The 23,812-nt window shown below is 48.5% G+C and overlaps 8 protein-coding genes across 8 annotated transcripts; 3 read left to right on the forward strand and 5 right to left on the reverse strand.

Annotated features, from left to right (window-relative positions):
• Window positions 1-209: 209 nt before the first annotated feature.
• Window positions 210-715, reverse strand: N7455_009148 (uncharacterized protein; the record flags this gene model as incomplete). The annotated part of the gene is made up of 2 exons (XM_065606090.1): window positions 210-417; window positions 465-715. 2 exons carry the CDS (start codon window positions 713-715, stop codon window positions 210-212), a joined length of 459 nt encoding a protein of 152 aa, XP_065460555.1.
• Window positions 716-1,408: 693 nt separating this feature from the next.
• N7455_009149 (uncharacterized protein) lies at window positions 1,409-4,025 on the reverse strand (the record flags this gene model as incomplete). The annotated part of the gene is made up of 2 exons (XM_065606091.1): window positions 1,409-2,969; window positions 3,994-4,025. 2 exons carry the CDS (start codon window positions 4,023-4,025, stop codon window positions 1,409-1,411), a joined length of 1,593 nt encoding a protein of 530 aa, XP_065460556.1.
• Window positions 4,026-5,973: 1,948 nt separating this feature from the next.
• On the forward strand, window positions 5,974-6,536 carry N7455_009150 (uncharacterized protein; the record flags this gene model as incomplete). The annotated part of the gene is made up of 2 exons (XM_065606092.1): window positions 5,974-6,090; window positions 6,141-6,536. 2 exons carry the CDS (start codon window positions 5,974-5,976, stop codon window positions 6,534-6,536), a joined length of 513 nt encoding a protein of 170 aa, XP_065460557.1.
• A 1,510-nt stretch (window positions 6,537-8,046) lies between these two features.
• Window positions 8,047-9,861, forward strand: N7455_009151 (ankyrin repeat domain-containing protein; the record flags this gene model as incomplete). Its single annotated transcript, XM_065606093.1, has 2 exons — window positions 8,047-8,049; window positions 8,122-9,861. 2 exons carry the CDS (start codon window positions 8,047-8,049, stop codon window positions 9,859-9,861), a joined length of 1,743 nt encoding a protein of 580 aa, XP_065460558.1.
• A 545-nt stretch (window positions 9,862-10,406) lies between these two features.
• Window positions 10,407-12,302, forward strand: N7455_009152 (uncharacterized protein; the record flags this gene model as incomplete). Its single annotated transcript, XM_065606094.1, has 5 exons — window positions 10,407-10,790; window positions 10,858-11,560; window positions 11,628-11,692; window positions 11,749-11,911; window positions 11,995-12,302. The coding sequence occupies 5 exons, from the start codon at window positions 10,407-10,409 to the stop codon at window positions 12,300-12,302; spliced, it is 1,623 nt and encodes a 540-aa protein (XP_065460559.1).
• A 1,741-nt stretch (window positions 12,303-14,043) lies between these two features.
• N7455_009153 (glycoside hydrolase family 71 protein) lies at window positions 14,044-15,887 on the reverse strand (the record flags this gene model as incomplete). Its single annotated transcript, XM_065606095.1, has 4 exons — window positions 14,044-14,620; window positions 14,677-14,902; window positions 14,950-15,478; window positions 15,885-15,887. 4 exons carry the CDS (start codon window positions 15,885-15,887, stop codon window positions 14,044-14,046), a joined length of 1,335 nt encoding a protein of 444 aa, XP_065460560.1.
• A 3,424-nt stretch (window positions 15,888-19,311) lies between these two features.
• On the reverse strand, window positions 19,312-21,395 carry N7455_009154 (F-box protein; the record flags this gene model as incomplete). Its single annotated transcript, XM_065606096.1, has 4 exons — window positions 19,312-19,923; window positions 19,971-20,844; window positions 20,896-21,293; window positions 21,348-21,395. 4 exons carry the CDS (start codon window positions 21,393-21,395, stop codon window positions 19,312-19,314), a joined length of 1,932 nt encoding a protein of 643 aa, XP_065460561.1.
• Window positions 21,396-22,522: 1,127 nt separating this feature from the next.
• N7455_009155 (Hly-III-related protein) lies at window positions 22,523-23,404 on the reverse strand (the record flags this gene model as incomplete). The annotated part of the gene is made up of 1 exon (XM_065606097.1): window positions 22,523-23,404. The coding sequence occupies one exon, from the start codon at window positions 23,402-23,404 to the stop codon at window positions 22,523-22,525; it is 882 nt and encodes a 293-aa protein (XP_065460562.1).
• Between the last annotated feature and the right edge of the window lie 408 nt (window positions 23,405-23,812).

Below are 23,812 nucleotides of genomic sequence, written 5' to 3' on the forward strand. Positions count from 1 at the left end.
TACAGTGAGTGACAGGATCTACTACACGAACGCGGTAAGGCAGGACTAATTGATTCATCTTCTATTTGCAGATAACTGAAAGGAGTTCGACCAAGCAAAATCAAACGCATAAATAGCGCAGGCCTGGTTGAACTCCAACTCTCCAAGCCAAAATCAGACTTGATATTCATCTGAACAAAACGGCGCAATCTTCGACCTGTCCATCCATGTTAATCTACGATCTCTGTCGTTGAATTGTGAATTCCGATCATTGTTCGAACATCATCGGGGGAGGGACGCGCTGGCAGCTGATTATGGGTCAGGAAATAGCTGACAGCATGTTCTAAGTTGCTACAGAGACTGATAACATCAGGCCGAGTTACGGAAACATGGAACATCAAAGCCTTCACCTGCATTTCGGTGAACTGGCCATTTTCTCTGTATGATATTAGCCAGGGAATTTCGAACTTTATAGAAGCACGTACATTATCCTTCCACAGTCTTGGCCAACAAGCAACGTCATACTTAGATTTTGTGACACCGACCATTTTTTACCAACTTGCTTGTATCGAAAGATAGCATCGCGAACATGTGACTTTCTGGGAACAGGAAGGCGTCGGTCTCCAGGATTTGTAATGGCTGCCTCGATGCAGTTAAGAACATGGGTAGTGAACTTTCTCGGTCCGAGATTGAGACGCCTATTCTTTTCCTCATTACAGATGGTCTCATAGAGCATGCTGACTTGGACTTTTGCGAGTCGAATCCTCATATAGTTTTCTGCGTTTGGGTTGCCTTTCTCCTTGATACGTTGGCAGATTCCGGCGATCCTGTGTCTCGCAGAAGAGCCTGGTGAGACGCCAAAGCCCACGAAACTCCACAATCGTTCAGTTTGCCAGTGATTTACAGTACCGACCGCTTTCGCCTTCCATGTCGAGCAACACATAAATGCTCTTTCAAACCCTAATCACATGCTACGCTAGTCCATCTTCGGTTGGTCTTGTATTTTAAGATCCGTCATAAAAACGAATCGTATAGCTTAATACAAATAGAATACAAACCAGTGTTTCAGTGTATGTAATTTTACAAACCTAAACATACCAAGCCCATGATCAAATAAGCCAAACTTAGTCTAAGCCTAGTTCATCCCACGATTTTCTCTTTCTTCGACGCTAATCATGTGATATGATGCCATTGGAGGGAAGCTTGTAGTTGAGACAGCGTTGAATAATAATGTAGCTGAGTTACAGAACTTTGGGTAGGCTCATCGTATCTATCCTGCATCCTTATTTCTAAAAATACATATATTCAGGTTTCGATTTTACGGTGATGCTATCGTTATAATGATTACTCACTAAAGACTTGCTCAGTGTTACAGTAAGATGACGATTCTTTCAAGGCACATGGTGGATATAAAGTCATTTAACTCTCATTATTTGAACCATTTGGTAAGCTTGTCTTTAGCCCGCCGTGCCCGGTTAGGATTAAGACGTGCGGCCTTATGACCGTCGCGCACTTCTCTGTATATCTCTGCCTCTTTCAGCTTTCCCTGATATTTGTAGAGATTGCCAAGGTTTTTTACCGTGGCGAGGGTCCACGTATGATCTGGACTGAAGGCCTTCTCAAAACCGGCCAGTGCTCGCCGGTACATCTCCTCGGCCTCTTTCAGCTTTCCTTGACCAGAGTAAAGAAGACCAAGATTATTCACCGTAGTGAGAGTAGACGTATGGTCTGCTCCGAATGCTTTCTCGAACCCAGCTAGCGCCCGCTGGTGCATTTGCTCCGCCTGGTCCAATTTGCCTTGCAACCGATATAGAACCCCGAAATTGTTGATAATCTCGAGGGTCGACGTGTGGTCCGGTCCAAGCGCTTTCTCGTTCCCAACTAACGCCCGTTGGTGCATCTGCTCCGCCTGGTCCAGCTTGCCTTGTAACCGATATAGAACCCCGAGATTGTCGACAGATTCGAGAGTCGATGTGTGGTCCGGTCCGAGCGCTTTCTCCTTCCCAATTAGCGCCCGTTGGTGCATTTGTTCCGCCTGGTCCAATTTGCTTTGCAACCGATATAGAACCCCAAGATTGTTGACAATCTGGAGGGTCGACGTGTGGTCCGGTCCGAGCGCTTTCTCCTTCCCAGCTAGCGCCCGCTGGTACATCTGCTCCGCCTGGTCTAGTTTGCTTTGGGCCCGATACAGCATCCCGAGTTTGTGGATAGTGTTAAGGGTCAACGTTTGGTCCGGTCCGAGCGCTCTCTCGTACCCAGTTAGCGTCCGCTGGTACATCTGCTCCCCAGCAAGAAGAAGTACTTGGAGTCGAAGTAGGTCGGCAATCAGTGAAGCTTGGCCGAGTCGATGAGGCGTAATGTCATATATAACGTCGTTCTGGCATAGGCGTTGTTGTACTAGCCGCGTGGCATGAGCAGCCAAGGGAGAGTAAGAGAGCTTTGCAAAATCATTCTTGTCGTTATCGTTTACAGACGCAGAAATGCAGTCAAAGGCATACCAGTAATCCCTTGCGTCGATATCCTTATTGAGTGCTGCCAATGTCCAGTGGTGCACGCAGTTATGCATACTCCATGACCCAGATGTCTGTTGAGTATCCAGGAAATAATATTCGGCCAGGACTCCCATCACTCCATCGAAGTTCACGTCATCTGTGATCACTTCACTAAGCCACTCAGGAGAACTATCCGTAAGTCCAGCATGGAAAAGCTCGTACCAAAGACTCTGGTTATCGAAATATGCCAGTAACTTCAATATTTTCGCCGCCTTCGGGGCTTCATTTTTTAAACGAGAGTATGATATATCCCATGTCGTGTAGAGTGTGCGCTCCTCATACTCGTTGAGTCTGGTAGGCCGTCGGGGATCAATGTTCCATCGTTTCTCGTATTCTTGAAGGTAGCGTTCGCAGTCAATCGTACTATGCTGAAGATATGTCCCGGCGGTGGCCAAAGCGAGAGGAAGACCCGCGAGTCGTTCTGCGAGGCGCGACACGCTAATCTAACTTCAGCTCTTCCCCTGTTAATCCCTGTTGGGCTGTATTGTATTCACCGGTAACCACAATGAGTCACTGTTATAGTACCGTAATTTTTCGTAGAAACCGAGGAATCTCCAGTGCAAACAGATCAAACAATGCTAACAATCTGGCTGGATCTTCTTCCATTCTCGCATTTCGTGCTTGTCGCGCAGCCTTCGCCCACACTCTTTTGCATATAAAACAAGGCTGTAGTGACGCCATAGAGCATTTTCCTGGTATGCAATTTTCTCTATAGCTCTGACTTCTGCTATCCACCCTGATTCTCATTCTTTACCAAGTCATAAGGAAACCCGGTACTTGGGGAAGCTGACATAGACCCTCCCAGAACTGCCATCGTACTGTAGCTATGCCACAGAGCCCACATAATGACGACTTCATCTCCCACCCCGAAGATCTAAGGACATATTAATTACGGCTTGCAGCTAGTGCCTTGCTGTGTACTTTTGAATCCTTCTAAATTTAGGCATCTTAGTCATCTTTGTCACGTGTCTGACTGGCTCGCTTTCATTTAAAGGACGAATTCGCCAGCTTTTGTGAAAAAATTCCACCAACAACAAAATCCATATTGTCAACGAACAACCTTCGTTATATTTCAAGTTTTGAGAAAATGGATTCGTCAAGCGAATTTAAGCATCGTCAGCAACAGCTCTTAATGAACGCCCAAAACTCAGCTACCGAAGCCCCTTTGCAAAAGATCTATGCACTATTCAATCTCCCATATCCTACCATAGATCCGGGAACAGAATTTAGAATCCTGAAACTTTGGTCACGGAATAAATCTCGACGAGAAATCAGGGATTTTGAAAAAAAGTGGCAAGAAAGCACAGACAGGGCCGGCGTTGAATACCGCTACGAATACTGGAATCGGGAACTTGAGTACCTCCGAATTATTGCTAGAAATGAAGGACTTGAAGCTGAATTGAAAGAAACACCATGGCTCCGTACGTAAAAATACATTTATTACTTGAAATTTACCACTCACGCTTGCTTTACAGATCCAGATTTGAGACGCATGGGATTCTAGCGGTTGAGTCGCGTTGATGATTTTAAACGCTGACCAGTACTTTCTTTATCGATTACAGTCATGTTCGAAATTAGCTTTAACTCCACACTCTCTCGCCCTGTCTCATGTGCCCCACTTAGATTGCACTAGTCCATTTTAGAATGACGCTCCGCTCAAATCATATCTACCAACGTGAATTTGTTGAGTCGCGCCAATTTACGGCAACGCTGAATGCGATAGCGGTCGTCACTATAGCGAAATGCGCTGATACATGAGGTTTTGAGCTAGTGATCATTTCTATCGTAGTGCCCGTATCACCTTCCATGTTGAAAATATCCAGACGCTCTTCTAGAACCTATTGCTATGTTTGCAGGGTTTGCATGGAATCTTCCAGCCTGGAAGATCAGGGTAAATGACTGTATATTTCATACTTGTATTTTAGGATTGTGGTGGTTAGCAACAAAACGGATTAATTACATACTACCCATATCTGGCATAGCGGATCACATGATTAGGGTTTGAAACAGCTTCTCTATATATTCGACATGGAAGGCGAAAGCGGTCGCTACTGTACTTGACTTTCCAAGTGGGCCAAGTCCTGGGGGAAAAGACGGTCACCTAGTTCCATGGCTCGTTGAAGTTTGTTTGGACTCAAATCCGGAAACAATAGTATCATGTTTTGAGCATGGTGCATGGGTATGACTCCAGGGGCCTGGACATGTTGCAAGGCTTCAAGCGAAAGAGAAGGATTAGCGTATTGATTTTCCTCGGTCGGATTGTCAACCATATGTGGACTTAAAGATTGCTCAGCAGTTTGGGAGATGAAGATCGCTGACTCTGCCAGTGGTGGTCCCATGCCAATGCCATCCACATTTTCGGACGTATTATGTAGGGTGGAGCCCTCTAAGCCAGATGCCGGTGGCAGTGTATAATCGAATGTGCGGGTATTGGCACATCTAACAACTGGGAGGGATCGAGATCCGCCGGAGTGGAGAAATCAGAGCCCAAGGTATTGGTTCCTACATCTGGACTGGGAACGGACTGGGGGGTTGGATACGAGTATGTTTCCAGAGGCTGTGGTTTTGGCGGATTAATCTCCGAGTTCGAAGGTACGGGCGAGATACCGAGATCGTGGGTGAACTCACTGAATATTTTTGTTACAGTATGAACAGCCCTCACCTAAATGGCTTTCGTATTCCTATGAACTAAACACCAGATCAAACCTAAGGCTTTTCAAGCCCCTGGCATACATCTGCTACTACACCAACTAAAAAGCAAAAAAAAGAAAAGGTCATTGCAAGACAAGGGTTCTGTGTAGAGATTACAGCCATTACTTGGGCTCTATGATGAGTAATTGCGCTGAATTAGCCCCCCCCGGGCTTCTTGGAGTCGCTATTACTGCGCACTCTGTAATACAGCACAGCAGCATGAATAGGGCTTTGCCTGGCCTTACGCAGCTCAAAATTGGAAATTTCAGGAGGGCACAAATTCATATTGGTAGTTGGAGGCGGTTCCTGTATCAAAGGAAGGCATTGCATTTTTGAGGGCGCCAGAAAACACCGTTTACTCTTGACGTTCGTTGTCTAGGTTTCAACGGGAAGGTACTATAGGCATTCCTGAATGAATTTCACCAGCCCGTGTTACTGTTTTATGTAGGTCACATAAACGTACGCATCAGATACAAACGCGTTTTCTTTTTTAACAGTGTGAATATTATTCTGAAAAGGAAATCCGCCCCAACCTTAGTTTTGAACGGTGTTTGCGGGGAGGACTGAGCTGAGTGTTGGACGGCGGACGACCGCACATAGTTGAGGGATTGCTAATCCTATACAAGCAGTATACCTTTCTCAATCGGCCTTTTCTGGCCATGCTCTATCATTAGCAGCGGCATGAGCAGGGCTATAAAGAGACTTTGATTTCCTGACTTAGATAGTAGCGTCTTTACTAACACGACCAACAATGGAGGGTCCCAGCAAATTGCCTGAAATGGAAGACGGAAATGGAGAGGTACCACCGAGCGCACAAGCAAGTTCGGCCGAGAATACCTCGGTGTCTGGCTATGAAGTCTCGCAGCCGGTAAGATGGACATATGGCCATAGAGGACCCCGCTGACCAATCACACGCAGAATCACGACACCACGAGGAATAATCTGTCTGTGGAGCCCTTCCAACCCGTACTTGAGATATTGAAACAGCTTGAAGAAGAAGACACCGAGCTTGCATTTCAGGCTGCACGCCTGGTGGGGTACTACCGGTGTTTGTGGGAGTCTTGCGTTTCCAAACACACAGATGGCAAGCAGCTTGAAGAAGCAAACGAAAAGCTGCGGGCCGGAAATATTCAGCTATGCAACGAAGGAAGGCACTTGAAACTTCGCCAAGATGAGCAGGTAGCTCGCTTGCTTTCCATTGAAAATGCTTTGGATGAAGTTCGGGGAAACCTTATTGGTGTACTCAAAGTTTGGAACGATCGATCGGCCGGTGACTTGGCCATTTTGCCAGGAGATGGGTTTCCCAGACATTAGTCTTTGCTGTTGAGCTTGAGCACATCAAAGCCATTTCGGAGCCGTATCACCACAATGTTGCAATTCCGGTGTGCGACGATAGTAAGCCTGTGATAGCCCACCAATGAAGCCCTTGACCCTATGTCCCTAGAATTCGTTGCCTACCACGTGGGTTGAACAAACCAAATGCTCGCCGACTGGACTTCCAGCACTTCGTACCGCGTAAAACGATATGACCATCCAGACCATGAGAATGAGTAGTTGGAGCTGTAAAAGTTAGAAAGGGCAGCAAATAATGATCTTTGCCACCGAGAGGGTGAGGATTTACCTCCAGCGATAGCAGCCAACAGGATAGAACAACCCCCAAGACTGCAATTAGGAGAAGGACAGCTGCCACTCCAACTGTGCAATACAAAGCGCAACGCAGTTGCGCTCGAGTCCTGGCATGGGCCATTGTATACCCGTCCACCCACCACAAGAGAGAACCCAAGCCCAGATGATCCAAAAAGAGAAGGAAGAGTACGACGACTCGCAGTGGGCGATCAAAGTAAGTACCAACTACCGTGGCCGTAATCTTTGTCAAGCACGAGAAAAGCGCAAATAGCGGAAAACAGATCATCAACTGATATGGCGCACTAGGGAGGCTTCGCAGGAAAATGCTTATTCGGAGATACTGATGTCTGGTGGTTAACGTAAAACCGAGAAACAACGTGATGGCACGTACCACGAGTACAGAGGGAAATAAACTGGTTACCCCCAATATCACTTCTCTCCCTGTCTCACATTTTCTGCTCCAGCTCAGTCCCATGTGCACTGCCAGTAGAACGATCTTCGGCGCAAACGCGGCAAGGTCGAGTTTCTGGTGCAATGGGGTTTTCTGAACTGCTCGACGAGACCACACGAGAAGGATACAGCTAGCTAGTAGCAACGCCGTGGCTAGCAGTGCATGTAATGTAGTTGGAATCTGCATGACTGTCTTGTGGTTGAGGTGCAAGAACAAAGGGGACTTCAGCTGACTTTATGCCCGGATTGTCAGCTACGGTGCTTACTAGATTTGCTCTGTGCTGTGGGTTCTAACGTCATGAAGTCAGCTATCTTGCGTTACCTAAAGAAAATGGCCTAAGTCCAATAAGTCTGTTATGTGCTCTCTATTCGTCTCCCCAGACGACATTGTCTCTCCCAGGAACCACCGAGTCCCTGGGAGCCTGATACAAGCTCCTAGGAACCGAATAAATGTTCCCAGGAGCGCCACAGGCAATTCCAGGAGCCCTGAGCCCCCGGGAACTTAGAATTGGGTCCCAGGAGCGAAAATCTGGTAAATGACTGTGTGGAATCTGTTAGGCAGTGCTCCGTGCTCGAGTTCAGCAATGAACTATCCATGACGGGGCAATCTATAAAGCCACGACTGCACCCCATCTACTGAACCATTATTACTCTACATTGCCATAACCAGCCGTGGAAAGCATATCTCTTATCGAATCAGCGGCTACCTCTGTTCCTTTCCGAAATAGAACAAACCACCAACACAATCATGGTATGATAGTCGTTACTTCCAAGAAGCTATACTTATTCATCAAGGCTTACGGAGACTAATAATGAGATGCAGACTATCAAGTTACTCACCACTATCCTGGACTTGCCGACCGAGATTCTTTGGGTCATAGCCGACACCCTAAGGGGAAACGAAATTTCTGCTCTTGCCCGAACCAGCCGAATACTCTATTTAAAGCTACGGTTGGTCTTGATCAAATACAACATCAAGCACCAGAACAGTTCTGCACTTCACTGGGCTGCTAAAGCCAACCGTACCGACTTTGCAAAAACCTTACTCTCCTACCGAGCCAACGTTAACGCATTGGTTGATGATTGCTCCCCTTTGATGACAGCCGTGCAATATGGGTCCGGGTCGACATTTAAGCTCTTCCTGAAGAATCAAAAGACAGAAGTCAACCTGAGGAATAAGGCTGGAAAGAGTGTTTTGTGGTACAGCGTGGAGAAAAATTCATCTGCCGTCGTGAAGAGGCTCCTCCAACACCCTGATATCGAGATAGATCTTTTGCATTGCCAGCGCCAAACCGCGCTCTGGCTTGCAGTCTTTTATGAAAGCAAAGAGCTTGTGGCCATGCTGCTCTCCAAAGGTGCCAACCCTGACGCGATGGATCAGGATGGTATATCGCCTTGGATCGAAGCCTGCATCAAGAACAGGGAGCCCATCAAATATTTGTTCCTAGATCATTGCAGAACAGTGTGCCCCGAGACAAAGAACGAGACATGCACCGGCAATGCAGAAATGATTAGGGATGATGCGAACAGCAAGGACCCTGGTGCGTTGCGAATGCGGCTCAGCTGGGGAGAAGACGTTGACGCAGTGGATCACCAGGGAAGAACGGCCTTGCATCTTGCAGCTGCTAGTGGAAATCTATCGGCCGTCAAGTCACTTCTCGACAAAAAATCCATCGATTGTGATGTGCTGGACCAAAGAAACGGCACGCCGCTCCACGCAGCTGCAATGGGTGGACATCTCGCAGTGGTAGATCTGTTGCTGCGTCAAAACGCTCTCGTAAACTGCAAGGACGATTCTGGAAATACCCCACTGTGGTATTCGACTTCTAGTCATCGCGACGATGTCACAGAGAGACTTTTGACTGAAAATGACGTGGATGTCAATACAGTCGGAGGAGGGGGGAGATATGGTGAGCCTTCTACTTCACTACACCATCTGGCAAGAAGAATGGACACAGTTGTTCTACGATGGTTTCTTGCAAGACCGACTCTCGACCCAAATATCTGCGCGGGCTTTCGATCACCTCTCCGCCTAGCTATAACGGAGGGTAACATTGCGGTTGTGAGATTGCTCCTTACTCACAACGAGCTTGAAATCAATGCTCGACACACACGTGAAGATTCCCCGCTCTGCCTAGCCACCGAAAGAGGCGATGTTAATGTGGTGAAATTATTGGTGGAACAAGGTGATCGATTGAAGATCAACCAGCTGAACAGCATTGATGAGGAGAGTGCACTTTTCGTGGCTGTCCGTAATCAAAGCTTTGATATTCTGGACATCTTGCTTCAGAATCCTGCCATCAACCTCAATTTGAGCAATCGTTGGGGCGAAACCGCGCTGGGGTTGGCAGTCAAAGGAGGAGACGTGAAAATAGTCAAAAGGCTACTCCAGGACTCGAAACGTGTTTCAAACCTGAAAGTTCCAGCTCTCCTTGCTAGATCCCGCAACAGTCATGCTGTGAAGAAGCTCACTGAAGATGAGATAGAGCGGAAAAGACGGGACAGCTGTTATCCAAGCCAAGATCGGCTGTTCACAAGACATGTGAGGTTTGCCTACATCTAATAACTTTTATCAAATAAGAATAGTCTCTGCTGTCATTTATGTCTCATTCTTTAAAAATCAATCGAGATTCACTCCGGATCATTCCAGCATTTTGCTGGGTGAACAGGCTAGCGATGTGTATTAGGATATGCGGACGATCATTTTGTTGCGGCGACCGTTCTGACACGGGGTTATGTGAAAGACAGGCAGAGCATTACTCTAAATGAGCCCGCAATAAACAGAATGCAAAGGGATGGAGCTTATTACCTAAAACCACGAGAGAAAGCTCTTTCTGCCCTCAGGAAATTGACAATATGAAAAGCCAGGCTTAGCCGCCTCTATATAGGTAACCGTCTATCCCTCTGAGTTGTTGACAACCAAGCAGAATGCCCCCGATTGGGTCAGACTTGTATCGATGGTTTGCTGGCACCTCTCTCCCTAACTTGTATGCCATCAGCGCTGCAGCCGTCCTGTCAATATGGTTGCTCTATTGGCTTGGACGAGGGGTGTGGCGCTGGGCGCGGGGGAGACGCCATGTGGGCTTTTGTCGCCCCTTCCAATTGAAAATGTTAGGCTCCTGGCGGCAGTTTGCCTACGTCCACCTGCCAAAGGGCATGAGCTGGCTGGACATCTCCCAGTACCGGCAAGCACTAGTGTTGGCTGTCATGCTTGCAGCAAATATTGTTGGCCTTCGGTTGCGAACCCATTCCTGGAGGGAAGCACAGAAAAGAGCTGGCTCTTTGGCAGTCATCAACCTGATCCCCTTATGCACCGGTGTGAGTTTTGGTTTTCCGGCAGATCTGCTGCACGTGGACCGTCACATGCTCGCGTGGTTCCATCGCTGGGTAGGTCGCATATGTGTGCTCCATTCTCTGTTGCACTGTTCGCTGCTCGTCAGCGTCGCTAGAACGACGAACCTTGCAAATCCACGGTACATTGTTCCAATAGCGGTACGTATTACTATCTGTGGAGCTGTATTTACGAGTTGCACAGGTGGCTACAGCTAACTCAATGTAGGCAGGATCTGCTCTCGTTCTCGTGATACCAGTGACTTGCGCGGCGGTCCAACGGCGTCACATGCAGTTTGCGATGAAATGCCACTATCTTCTTGCGGTAACCGCGATCTGCGCGCTTATATACCACCTCATGGAGCGACAGTCACTGTATCGGTGGTACTTGGTGGGCGCTATTTGCCTGTGGTTTTCCATCAGCGCCGTTGTCTGCATGGTGGCCGTATGGAACCAGAAGCCTTGGAAATCTTCTCGAAATGAGGTGACCATGAACTCTGTGAGCCAGTTCCTCTGGCTTGACATCACACTACCCCTCAACCGACCGATCCGCCCTGGCCAGTACGTGCAGCTCTGGATGCCACGGGCCAGCTTCCGCGCTTGTTTTCAGCTTCCTCTTTTCTATGTTGCGTTTTGGGAAGACGGACCGATTCAACGAACAGTGCGCATGGTAGCTGAGCCTCAACTTGGGCTTACGCGAAAGCTATACCACGACGCACTGGAATTCCCGAGTAGGCAGCCGGTTATCGTACTCGGACCCTACGGACACCCTCTCAATTTCTATCGGTTCGGTACAATCCTCTTCGTGGTGGAGGACATTGGATTTTTTCGAGCGCTGTCGTACATTGAGATGCTAGTACAAGCCAGTCATAAGCGAGAAGTAATGGTGCGGAAGCTGGAGGTTCTCTGGAAGCGCCGAGTTGGCACAGATGGTATGTCCCTGCGTTTGACCCGTGGTTCGGAGCCTAGGGATCGCCTTTGCTAACATAGTGCACGCAGGGTATCCAAAGTGGGTGAACAAATGGATAGAACAGCTATTCCATCTCGATCGGAAAGGGTTTTGTGTAAGTTGTCTGCGAGCACAACTCATCCTAGGCGACGTAATCTAACCAAGCTCCAGATTTTGCAATTCAGCATCTACTGCCCACGTACCCAATCAGGCCCCGAAGAAAATATTTCCTACCAACAGGGTGAGCGGCTCTGGTACTTTTATGGCTCGGTTAATATTGAAGAGGAAGTTGCGCGACTTATCAATAACCAATGCGGAGATGTGGCCGTGGCGGGTGAGTGTCACCGATTCCGATCTCATTTCCTATTATAGGTTGGAAGTGGAAGGCCGTTATGGTGCTAACAAGCTGTTGTGCAGTGTGTGCGAGTCCGTCGATACGTGAGGCTGTCACGAAGAGTGTTCAACCCCGCGCGGGAAGAAATCTCCGACTGATGATTTTCGATCCCGATACATTTCATGCACGGGGTGAAGACGAAGGTTTGCCCGACAGCATCCAGTCTACAATTGGGGACTGCCAACATCCACCACCAACAGTTACGGGAGAGGATAATCAAATTGAACAAGTACGACGGGTTCGCGCGGACGGAAAGGGGCCACAATCGTCATTGTCCGAGGAAGTAAATACGCAAACCGGAAGTGTTCAGATGGGCAACCACGCGAAGTAGGTTGTAAATATATTAACCCAGGCGTGCAGAAACCTTATCGTTACAACGACCGAATTATCAACTTCTAGCAGCTTCATTTAGTGCGCAAAACAATCCACCCTGATCCCAATGCCCTCAGTGCGCTTCGCTTACGCGCATTCATGTTCGGACCCGCTCCGCCCGCCTTCAATTGGAGTAATATTATGGCTGGCGCGGTGTCAGCTTAATGGTTGGTTGACTGGTTGACCTCGTGGAGCTCATTGGCAAACTCACCACATAGTTGGCCATCTCATCTGCCGGCAGTTCATGTATCACAGGGAGCATTCCATGGGAAGCTTGGAGCCTGGCCTTGTTCGCCGCACATTTGGTTCGCCTTCGCGAGCAGATCCCTTCTGGAGGGAATGCTTCTGGATCTTCTGAGTTGTTTTTATGATATAATGATGATCGGCGACCATGGCAAAGCTGGCAGCGAAGAAAGCCAATCTGCGGCCTGATTTCTGGTAGATCGTTGTCCGCGTTTCTTCCTGTTGGTATATTGCGCACTATGTGAGTTGGTGGACGGTTCCTGCTTAGAGGCGACTTCAATGGACGAAAAGATCTCTTGGCCCTATTGCTCAGCATATCAGTATTATCCGAAAATGCACATGGATCATCAAACTCTGACACACTTGGCATGCGCCCACAACTTAGTACCAAGGAACCAGCTCATAGTTGTACGCGTGGGTACTGAAAATAGTTGAGTAGGCCGTAGGCATAAGAGATGCACAACGTTATATTATCCCATTGAGGCATTTATGATTCGGCCTTTTCAATGATTCAAATACCAGATTATCGACAAGTCTGTTGCCGTGAAGTCTAGAGAAAATTGCTCGCTGAAATGACCTTGCGGCACCGAACATACATGGTCAAGGAACGGACTTGAACGTTTGACCATGATGTAAACATAAACATAAACAACCCCTGTTCTCTATAGTAGGTTGTTCAGTATCCCTTAGGCGGGAACCGGGATTACACCGCACTTTTTGCAAAATCGACTCAAAGCAATTTCGTGATCAGGCATTAAGAAAAAAACCTTCACCGTTGACCCTCAGATTCTGACATCCGAAGAAGCGGAGATGGTGCATATCTTTGAGGGAGTTGATGATCCCTGTGCAGACCGACCGGTCATTCAATTATCAACGCGTTTGGGGACATCGAAGCCCAGGTAGACATTCTCGCAATCGGTCTTACCATAATAACTCTTCTCTGGTCCTATCGCCAAGGCCTAACGCATATCCATAATCGAGCGGGCCACGTTAAATTGGGGAACACCGTAATGTGCACCACGTATGGTACTGGATCTTGTATATCTTCCAGGACGAAATTTGCTATGTTGATACCTGTAGAATCACCTGCGATAGTTGCCAATCGGTTACAGTCAGCGGCTCAATCAGTCCGATGTCCATATTTTTTTGAAGTCAACGCCAAGGGAAACTAGACGATATACAGAATAGTATAGGAATATTATTGATTTAATTTTAATTACAAACCGTCCACACATACGGTGGGTTTTCTTGATTCGACAACTTTTCTGCCGAGATCCGTAATTCTGTGGTAATGTAATAGATGGGCAAGCAGTCATTGGAGGGAAATAGTGTTTCGTATTGTTGAAGACAAAGCAGATCGTCAGATGTTTGAGCCACGAAGTCTTTTAACTGACTGTTTGAGGAATTAATATCCTCTAGAATCTGGCAAAAGTACAGTAATACTTAAATTGCTTCTTTCACCTGGCACCCAGTGTAGTCGGACATGCAATCTGCAATCCCTGCGACAACAGTGCCAATCCAGCCGGCTGCAGCCGGTCAACAGAGGCTTCCGCCGGCAGAGTGCCCACATAAGCATTGAAATTGTAGATGCCACAGGGACACGTGTCAGTAATATCTCTCCGACTAATCCCACACAGAGAGTCAACCGTCTTTCCTTCACGAACAACCTTGAAGCTCTGTCTACCCACACCCATCGGCACGGAGTGCGACCACATTCCGGCCTTGGCATCATAAGTCTCAGCCTCGCAGCCAGACTGCACATGCACGGTAGCCGGAGACTTCAGCATCGTTACGATGAACACCTCGTCGGCCATGTTATCCGCGCCATCGGGTCGTCCACAGACGAAGTTGCCACTCCAGCTGTTGGAGCACCCTTGGATTGTCGTGTCGGTTGCATCACAGTTGACATTCTTAGGGGTCGTTCGGTACCAGTAGACCAGCTTTTCTTCGTCGAGGAAACGGATTGGTAGTTTTGAGCCAGCTTTGTAGGCGGCTATGAAAGGCTTCGCCATATCGAGCCAGCCATTATGTGGCCTGTTTATGCGTTATTCGCCGTTGCCCCTTGTACTTCTTGGGAGAGTTCTGCTTACATGCCTATGACCCATTTGGAGGCCCCGTCGTCTATGTGCGGTGATGATAGCGGACCAATGTAGTGCGATTCGCCGTAGTCATTCCAGGTGAGAAGCTCTACGAAGCGAGGGCTGGTAGCTAGAATTTCTCTCCATCGGTTATACCACAGGAGTCCAGAGGGAAACACCCAGTTTTTCGTGTAAGAGACGTCGCCGCCGAAATGTGTCGAGAACCAAGGTGAGACCGCTAATTTTGAATCAACATAAGAAAGAAAACTTGTTCGAGCCACTTACACGCGATGTAGGGCTTCCCGTTAAGAGCCGTCTTGTAAGCATTATCACTATCGGCAACAATGAGCTGCTTGCTAGGAGTTGGAGACCCATTGCTTTCATTATTTCCCCACGCAATCCAGTTCAGAGCGGCCTGAAGATTGCTGAAATCACCCCGACCGGGGTGGAAATTGGGTGCAAAATATATATCGCTGTCAGCAGCTGCTCTGATCGCTGCGATGTCGACACCATCACCGGCGAACGAAGACACAAATACTTTCCCATCAACCTTGAGCTGGGCAGGCAGATTGGCATACTGCGCGATCTTCGCGCCGACTGCATTGCCCTGACTAGTCTGCCACCAGTTGAAGTCAAAAGAGATGAACACTTTCATGCCATTGTTGGCGGCAGATTGATACGCAAACCCCAGTTGCTCGTCCGTGTAAGAATCAGTGCCGATGTTCAAGGCGAAAGCGTCGATGCCTGCATATTGGGCGCGCTTCATATCATCGTCATAGTCGCTAGCACTCTGGCGGTTGCTAACAATGCCAACCTAATGAGAGTTAGTACTGGATTCACGATTCAATGGGGGATGCCGGAGTGCCATGCCATGAAGTGGCAGAAAACAAGCTTGTTTCCATAATTGTCATCAGAAGTAGCCGTGGCAGTGTATTCAGTTGGGAACGAGGAAGCTATGATGAAGGGAATGTGGCCAAACAGGGCCACAATGGGTCCCAGCAACATGAAGTTTGGAATGGATGCGTGGGTTAGTATACGATCGAAAGCTCGCAGTGAAAAGAATAAGGAAAATACTAAGAAGAGAGAATGCACTGTGAGATCAGGATCTTGATGTACGCATTTGGTTAAAAAGCGCATTGCTTACATTCTCGCTCACTCCTTATATACGTTTCTAGAAAATAGATGATAAACGTTCCTTGTAACCGTAATCAGGAATTTACCATGGAGGAGCACCCCAAAAGTCAAATGGCCCATGCAAACTGTGTTATCATGAGGACAAAGTCCAAAGCAATACAGAGAGCAACCGAGTTCTTGTTTACTTGTAAACTGGCTTGGGTGGCGTTGCAGGAGTACTAAAATATATCCGAATGACCACCACACCGGTGGTTTGGTTACTTAAACATCCATAACTATTTTATAATGGATCTTCCAGATACAATAAACGCGCAACCAGGTTCATAGGTCATAATCATCTTCTGTACATGCCCGACTTAATGGCAGAAAAACAACAGCAAAAAAAAAAAGACATTTCACTCAATGTTTCTGTGTTACGTAGCTCGTAGAATAAACCCGTTCAGCTGCCCTGAGTTCCCGCCCCTCTGATGGGTCCATTCGAACTCTGCTTCTTTGTTAACCATGCAGTCTATGAACAGACTCGCACCGATGATCGCTATGGCACTGGTCACCGCCGTAGTGGCGGCGCCAAGGCCAGTTCCCAATACCCAATCTACCGTAAACGTAGCCGATTCAACAATAATTTCGAGTGCTTTAGCTGGCGAGCTTTAGATGCTCTCTGCTCCGCTTCAACTCATCGCCTAGGGGAAGCCCAACTGTACCAGAGATTTCAATATCGCAATTCACCGACTCGGTTCTGGCACGGAATATCTCCAACGCGCTGATTTCCCGCAGTCTCCAACACTACATGTCATAACACGCCCCCGTTTATATGTCACCGGTTGTGGGAAACCTAGGGCTTCCCACAAATGAAAAGATAACCACGAAAGATAGTACATATCATTCAGTAAACGGGATGGTTATCCATATTTTGTTCTATTGAGATTATTATCCAAAAATCTGCAAATCTGAATGGCCCCTTCATCTTAGTTCGACAAAGCCACAGAAGGGTCAAAACAGACCCCATTATGATATCAGGCTATCTAAGAGCCGGAGCACTCATATTCCCCAGTTCCCAACAATATTCTGCACAAAGAATTGTGGATCAAACGATGCTATGGGCAGAGAGGGATGGATGCAAGATAGAGGAATCGCGCTCCGCATGCCAGTGTCTGCTGCAGTCTCTATCTGCGGTCGCAAAGACAATTGAAATCGGGTTTCCCCAGCACTTCCCATGTAGCCATTCCGCGAGATGATATCACGTATCTGACCACGCACTCTGCGTAGGTTCCCCAACATCGATTCAACCCGCGGAAGAAAGAACGGATACTCTTCCACGACCTCTTCGTTTCCCGTGCTGAGCTTGCTGAGCCGGATTTCTATCCAGTGCACCCGTTCAAAAAGAAAGAATGCTGACACGTAGAGGAAAATATCATCGGCACAGGTGTCTGGGGACAACAGATCCGGCCCCGTCCAGCTAAAGGCGCACTCGCTATCATGGTTAGGGTAGAAAATGCACTCGATAGCACGAGGCCTCTCAGCCTCACTTTTTGCATATTGTGATATGCTAATAGGTTGGATTGAACTGAGAGTGCTGCGATTGGCTGCGAGACAAGGTGGTGGTGTCGGTATATTCGGCGATTCTCTCCAGATTGACTCAAGGTCTAGATCCAAATCGAAGTCTGAAGGGTTTTGTCAGCGCCAACACTAGCCATCGAAGATGTTTCAACCAACCAAGTTGATCAAGTTGCCCCATTCTTTCTGCGCAGCAAGAGAGATTGCACGACAAAAGGCGGTTTGCGAAGAAAAGGTAGGATTGGAGATTGAGAAAATCTCTGTGGTTTCATTAGAGATTTATATGTATAGGCCAGAATGACAGGCAAGCAAGCCTAAGGTTTAGCGCAGAGCTTTAGTACTTAGGGGGTGGCAAGGCGTTTGTTTGTATGTAAACACAGGAAAAAAACCAAACAAAAACCAGATATTTGGCCATATTCAACAAAAGTCCCTGTGTGCCAGTGATTGGTTGTTCTTGATTCACGCAGACGCAGACGGTGCTCGATTTGTGTTTTTGCGTTGAAAGTACATTCATTGGTAGTATGATACCACCTATGGAACGCCCCACCCATACTCCACCCCGTTGAACTATCCTTTCCGACCCGTTCATTGCCTGCCTTTTCTGTTCAACTCAAGAACCACGAGACCTGTTTATCACTCTGTTGCCTACCAGTACAATACCAGCCATAGCCAGGTCAAGCGTGCCAATCTCATTTTGCTTAAGCGAAAACTCACTGTAACTCATTTATATGACAATAGCGTCTATCACTATTCTGCAATGTTCCGAGAATACCCTGATGTATAGAGTCAAAGGCCTGACGACGATCCCACAGCAGCAGCTCCTGGTTATCACAGCATTCTTGGAGCTTCTCATTCTCTCCCACCAGCCATTCGTTGGAGCCTTGTAGGAAGCGACGTTCCTCTTCCAAGCGTATTTTGCCGGCGGACTTGATCATGTAACACTCCCACAGGCACAAATAAAGGTCCAGGAGGTCAATAGCGGAAGATGCTAAAGCGGGTTTTTTTTGCAGGATTTGGGTCAAATCACTGGGTAGGGAACATGCCGCACCCATCGAGATTGTCTGTTTTTTGGTTAGAGCCGATCAAATACGGACTCAGCGAAATCTGACCTTTTCCTCGCCCGGTGGCATTTGTTTCGAAGAGTTTGTCACTTGTTTGGTGTTGCCTGGCGTCCCAACTGGCTTCTCATATGAATCTGGTGATTCTCGCTTTCTTTTGTTGGCCCGTCCCGAAGGAGAGTGGGAAGCAGGAGTGTCCATTGGGTTGGAGGGATTCAAAGCTCCTCTAGATTCAGATAGAAGAGGACAGAGAGTTTAAGATAGTCAATCTAAGTCGAGGAAATAGTTTTTTTATATATTATATGCCAATCTACCGCATCACGCTAAATTGGTTTTTTTTTAGGGAGAGCCATTGGCCATCGCAAAAAAAGCTGTCTTCAACCATGCGACTAGAATAACAATAAACAAACCCGCATTGAACTGTTCTAACTTTGTACTAGACTCAAGTGAAGGATGTATTACTGAGGGCAAAGCTGTTTGAACTGCCGGTTACACCAGGCCGTGCTGATCTAACTGAGGGCCGGCAAGAAACTGCGGGCGCGCGCCGGTAAACATTTCGCTGGACCAGCCCAATTGTACGGGTTAGAGACAAAGCCATGAATAATGTAATAGTAAATGGAAAAAAGGTCGACCTGGTGACTGCAAAATTACCAATCAAAAATCATTGTTGGATCTGCTTGGAAAATTGTCTAGATGCACCTAATATGTTTATGCTTGGCTTGGCGCTTACGGCAGGCTACACAATCACGCTTCGACCTCAAAGATAAGGTGTCAAAGCCAGTAAGAGATAATAATGATATTTGGGTGAGCTATTTACCCAACTTAGGTATTTGTAATATTTGCATCGCGAGGCAGGCTGCCGCGAAGAACAGCGCGAAGACCCAAGGCCGGACAAGCAGGCCTACGGCTCATACGGTGACTCCATCAATCCGCCTCCTGGACATGCAGACAGAAACCGAGCTCCGTCCACCGAAACCTCATCCCAAATCGAAGGGTCAGCCATATCTGCCGGACGGAAAGGTAGCCGCGTCGTATCGTCGCACGTGAGGCCGGCGAGTCCCTTGCCGTCACTATCCCATGCAGGACAGGCACGACGCATCAAAAACTGCTGCCTCCTGTACCGATCACCGTGGGAGAAGTCGCCGAACGCAAGGACCTGTAGAGCCGGCAGTCCACCGGGGCCAAATGCCCATTCGGCAAATGACACAAAATCCTCGGCCTCTGCTATTGCTGCGGATGACTCGAGCACTGCCTCCTGAAAATCCATACACTCGAGGGGCGACCTATCGTAGTACGCGTTGAGAATACGATCGTAGTCATTATTATCACTAGAGGTATCCTCGTCCACGGGACCCCTGCGCGAACGAGGGTCCTGTGAATACGGTTTGCGTGTCTCATGGAGGAAGGTGATAATCTCTCGTTGGACATCTCGATGGATTCGCTCGGGACCGCTGAACCGCAAATGTAAAAGCCGAAGCTGGGAATGCTTTGCCGTGGGTCGAAGGCACCGCCGCTGTCTTGATTAGCATGCACACGTTCGCTGGGCTGACAAAGACTTACAGCGGCAGATGGTCTTGCACACAGTGCCAAAGCAGTCACCTGGCCTAGGTCCACAATGGTTGACAAATTTGCAATCCACACGGGCGACACATCCCGATCGTCCTCAAACAAGCCATCCTCGCCGATGGGGGCGAGTTGGCGCTCATGGTAGACAAGGCTTTTCAACGTGGTTTGGTGGTGTTTTATGGCGTCCTGGATGCGGGACTCTGACGCCGGAAAATTGGACAACCGCAGATGCAGATGCTGCAGCCCACGAAACGAACGCAGGAACCGCACAACCGCAGATAGGCTACACCCGTCACCCGGTTCGTGCAGCAGGAGATCCAGAGAAGTTTCAAAATGCTCCAGTTGCAGTGGATTTTGTGACCGCGACAGCAACTGCAAGAGACGCAGCTGATTCGGGCAGTCCCGGAGGGTAAGCGCTCGCAGGGAACAAAATATCGAACTGTTCTCTGATGAGAGATTTGGGGGAAGGGTCACCCTTGACAGTGCTAGGGAGGACAAGGTCGGAACAGCTGTCGGCTTCTCGACTCCTATATCCCCGACCCCGAGCTCCAGCCCTTGCAGTCCAAGACTCTCCCAGCACAGAGCACGGGCGGAAGCGGAATAGACAAAGCCGATGGATAGGTGGTCGAGATGGCTCCAATTGTGACTGATGCACTGTCGCAGCAAATCAACCTCGGTCTGATGCTGGATTCCTTCCCACTCGAAGGCCGTCAGACTCGATAGTTCGGACAGCCCTTCCAGACGGTGCCATGTCTGAGGACAGGTACCGTCGGTGACGAGTGAGAGACGGGCGAGGCGCTGTTGATACCGGCTGAGATAGCCTCCCTGATCGAGAACTCCCATCGGGACACATGTCCCAAGCCGCCATCTATTGCTGGTCAGTCACAGATCCGGAGAATGGGCACCAGCGCATACGGACTCGAAAGTGCTCAGGCTATTCGGCTTCAAGTGGGTGAATATCAGCTGCAATTGATCCTTCACATCGTCCAAAAACTGCTGATGTGCCGTCGCCTCGTCCGAAGCTCCTAATATGGACGGAGACTCCGGCAGCCCCGCCGCGCGAAAGATGTTGTAATATGCACATCGATTAAACCGGACAAGATGGAATGGAGCCTGGATTCGCAGGTTCCTCACGTGCTGAAGATAGCCCACGGACCGGGATTGACCGAGGTGGAGAAAGAAGGAGTCGACATCCAAAACGTTCAGCGCCCACTCACTTGCTGCGTGGAATGCAATGGTACGGTAGATGTGAGGAACCAAAACTGAATATAATCTTGACGAGACTCGGCTGAGAGCGCGCAGGTGGGTGGGTGGCAGCTGGCAGGCGGTCAGAGGACGTGAATCAAACAAACCAAACACGCCAGGACTTACCCAGTCCGCGATCAGCATCAGAATCTCACACGGTAACGTCTCCAGCATTGTACTGGGAGAGGTGACATCTGTTCACTGCATCAATGCATTCAGGACAATGAGCGACTTAAGAAGCAGGGGTTTGCCGAGACTTGGAGCGCCTGGTCAAATTAACCCCAGACACTTAAACAAAGAAAATATATTTCGTTGGTATCCGCGGAAGACATGTCGCACATCGCGCTGGAAGACAAGCTAGCCCATCCGGTCCTTAATAACCAGGCTCAGTGCCTTATTTGGTAACCTCTCTTGACCACAAGGCACAATCTGTTGTAAAGCGCATCTCATGATATGTTTCGTTCCTAGCTTGGTGGGATGTTCGGCATGAGCGGCATCAAGACGCAGTGACCACAGTGTAGCCATGGTGTCCTCACCGGTATTGTAGTGTGTGGAATAAGACGATAAATTGGGGACAACCGTTGTCAAATTCAAAATTATAAAAACGTTCAACCAAACAACCTTTGGCCTGAACAGGCCAAACAAACAGGGCCCCACGGTTCATGTGGGGCAACAGGTAAGCGTGCATGCACAGCCAAGGTCGCGGTTGAAACGGTTACAGTTGTTAAGGAGCGCTGTTCAACTTTTGAATTCGAGTTAACCAAATGGCAAAATCCTACAAAATGGGCTGCAGTAGTATGGTCCTGCGAGACCTGGGGTCCGAGACGTTCAGCCTTGGGAAGATCTTCGGACGTTAGGCCGTTTGCTTTCAGAAAAAAAGGGTAGACCTCGAAGGCGCACTGAGATTGCACAATATTTTAACGGGGGACTAAGGGCGCCCGGTGGTAGACTATCTATATTTGGCGAAGGCGGTCGGTTGGCTTGGCAAAACAGCTCACGTCTCTTCGCGCAAGATGCATTCATCATTGCCAAATAAGAGCGAGCGATAAGAATACTCCCGCCAGAGTGCTAGTAACCACCCCCTAACTTGACAAATAAATCAAGGGTTAATCTACTGATCTGGGATATTCTGTATTCAATGCCATGGTTGTGTTAAATATATATACACTAACTAGGCCCATAAGAAGTAAACACCAACTATCCTCCTTTCATAAACGAGCAGGCATTTCATCCCGGCCTCCAAGTATGCGAGTATCGTCCTGCTTCGAAGTCTGTGCCACCTCCCCGGATATGAATAGAGTCTACGCTGCATACTCAAGCACCGTATGCAGGATAACCCTCGAATAAGTGACAGCGCTGTAGGCCAGGACCAAGTGCATCACATAGAGACTGGGCCGCCAACCATTCACCACGCCCATCCTCCCCAATGGCCGAAGCAGATAAAAGACACCTCCAAAAGAATTCCAGATGGCGACTCGACCAAAATGTACCGCCAATAGTGGGGGGATTTGAAATGTCCCGGTCAAGGCATGAATGGTTGGTATCAGCGAAAGTAAGCCCAACGAGACACAACTGTACGGGAAACGGTACCGCGCTGCACAGATACTGGGATCCCAGACTAGGAAATCCACCAGAGTCCCAACAGCAACGACGGTGAAGGCCGCTAGGTATCCGAGCTGGAGGGAAGGCTGGGCACGGAACAGCAACACCACGGAAGGAATAGTAGTCGTCCAGATCAGGACCAAAACGCCTCCAAGCTCCAGCTTTTGCCACTCTGCCGCATCACTGCCGTGGGATGCGTATAGGATACGATATACCAGACTGGACAAGCACCAGAGGATGACGCCTGCACAATAGACGAGCAACGACAGTGAGTCCAGAATCCCTCCCGGAGATGATGGGAAGTGGAAGAGTAAGAAATGAATCACAAAGAGGTAAAAATACGAAAGACCAAAGATGCTGATTATAGCGAGGATTGTACAGTCGCGCAGAGTGTGAGCTTGAGGACCAGCCATTGCACTTGGGTCGTTGATCGGTTGGGCAGAAGGGGTTACCGCTGGGTCGGACTGGGACCTGGAAGACGGTGCAGATGAATGGGTTGGTCTCTTGGAAGTGGTCCAATCGGGCGTTCCGTCACACCACACAGTAGGAGGTCGAGATGGCTGACGCTGAAAGGCAACCATCTTAATTCCAGATATTACCATGGGGTAGGCGGCTATTTAGATGAGAAGCAGGAATGGAGAAGGTAAGCGGCTAGTCACATTCACTTGGTGGAATTGAACAAAAGTGTGTGTCCACTGTCGGAATCCAATCCACGAATTCTGTCAAACTACAACTGTCAACAAGGAGAGGGTAGTTTCATTGATGCCAACCAACATGGCAGGTGATTTAGAGAGGAGAGGGTGTTTAGAGAGGGTGTTTAGAGAGGGTGTTTAGAGAGGGTGTTTAGAGAGGGTGTTTAGAGAGGGTGTTTAGAGAGGGTGTTTAGAGAGGGTGTTTAGAGAGGGTGTTTAGAGAGGGTGTTTAGAGAGGGTGTTTAGAGAGGGTGTTTAGAGAGGGTGTTTAGAGAGGGTGTTTAGAGAGGGTGGTTA

Source organism: Penicillium solitum, assembly GCF_028829755.1.
Source record: "Penicillium solitum strain IBT 25940 chromosome Unknown utg000006l_segment0_segment0, whole genome shotgun sequence".
NCBI classification, from domain to species: domain Eukaryota; kingdom Fungi; phylum Ascomycota; class Eurotiomycetes; order Eurotiales; family Aspergillaceae; genus Penicillium; species Penicillium solitum.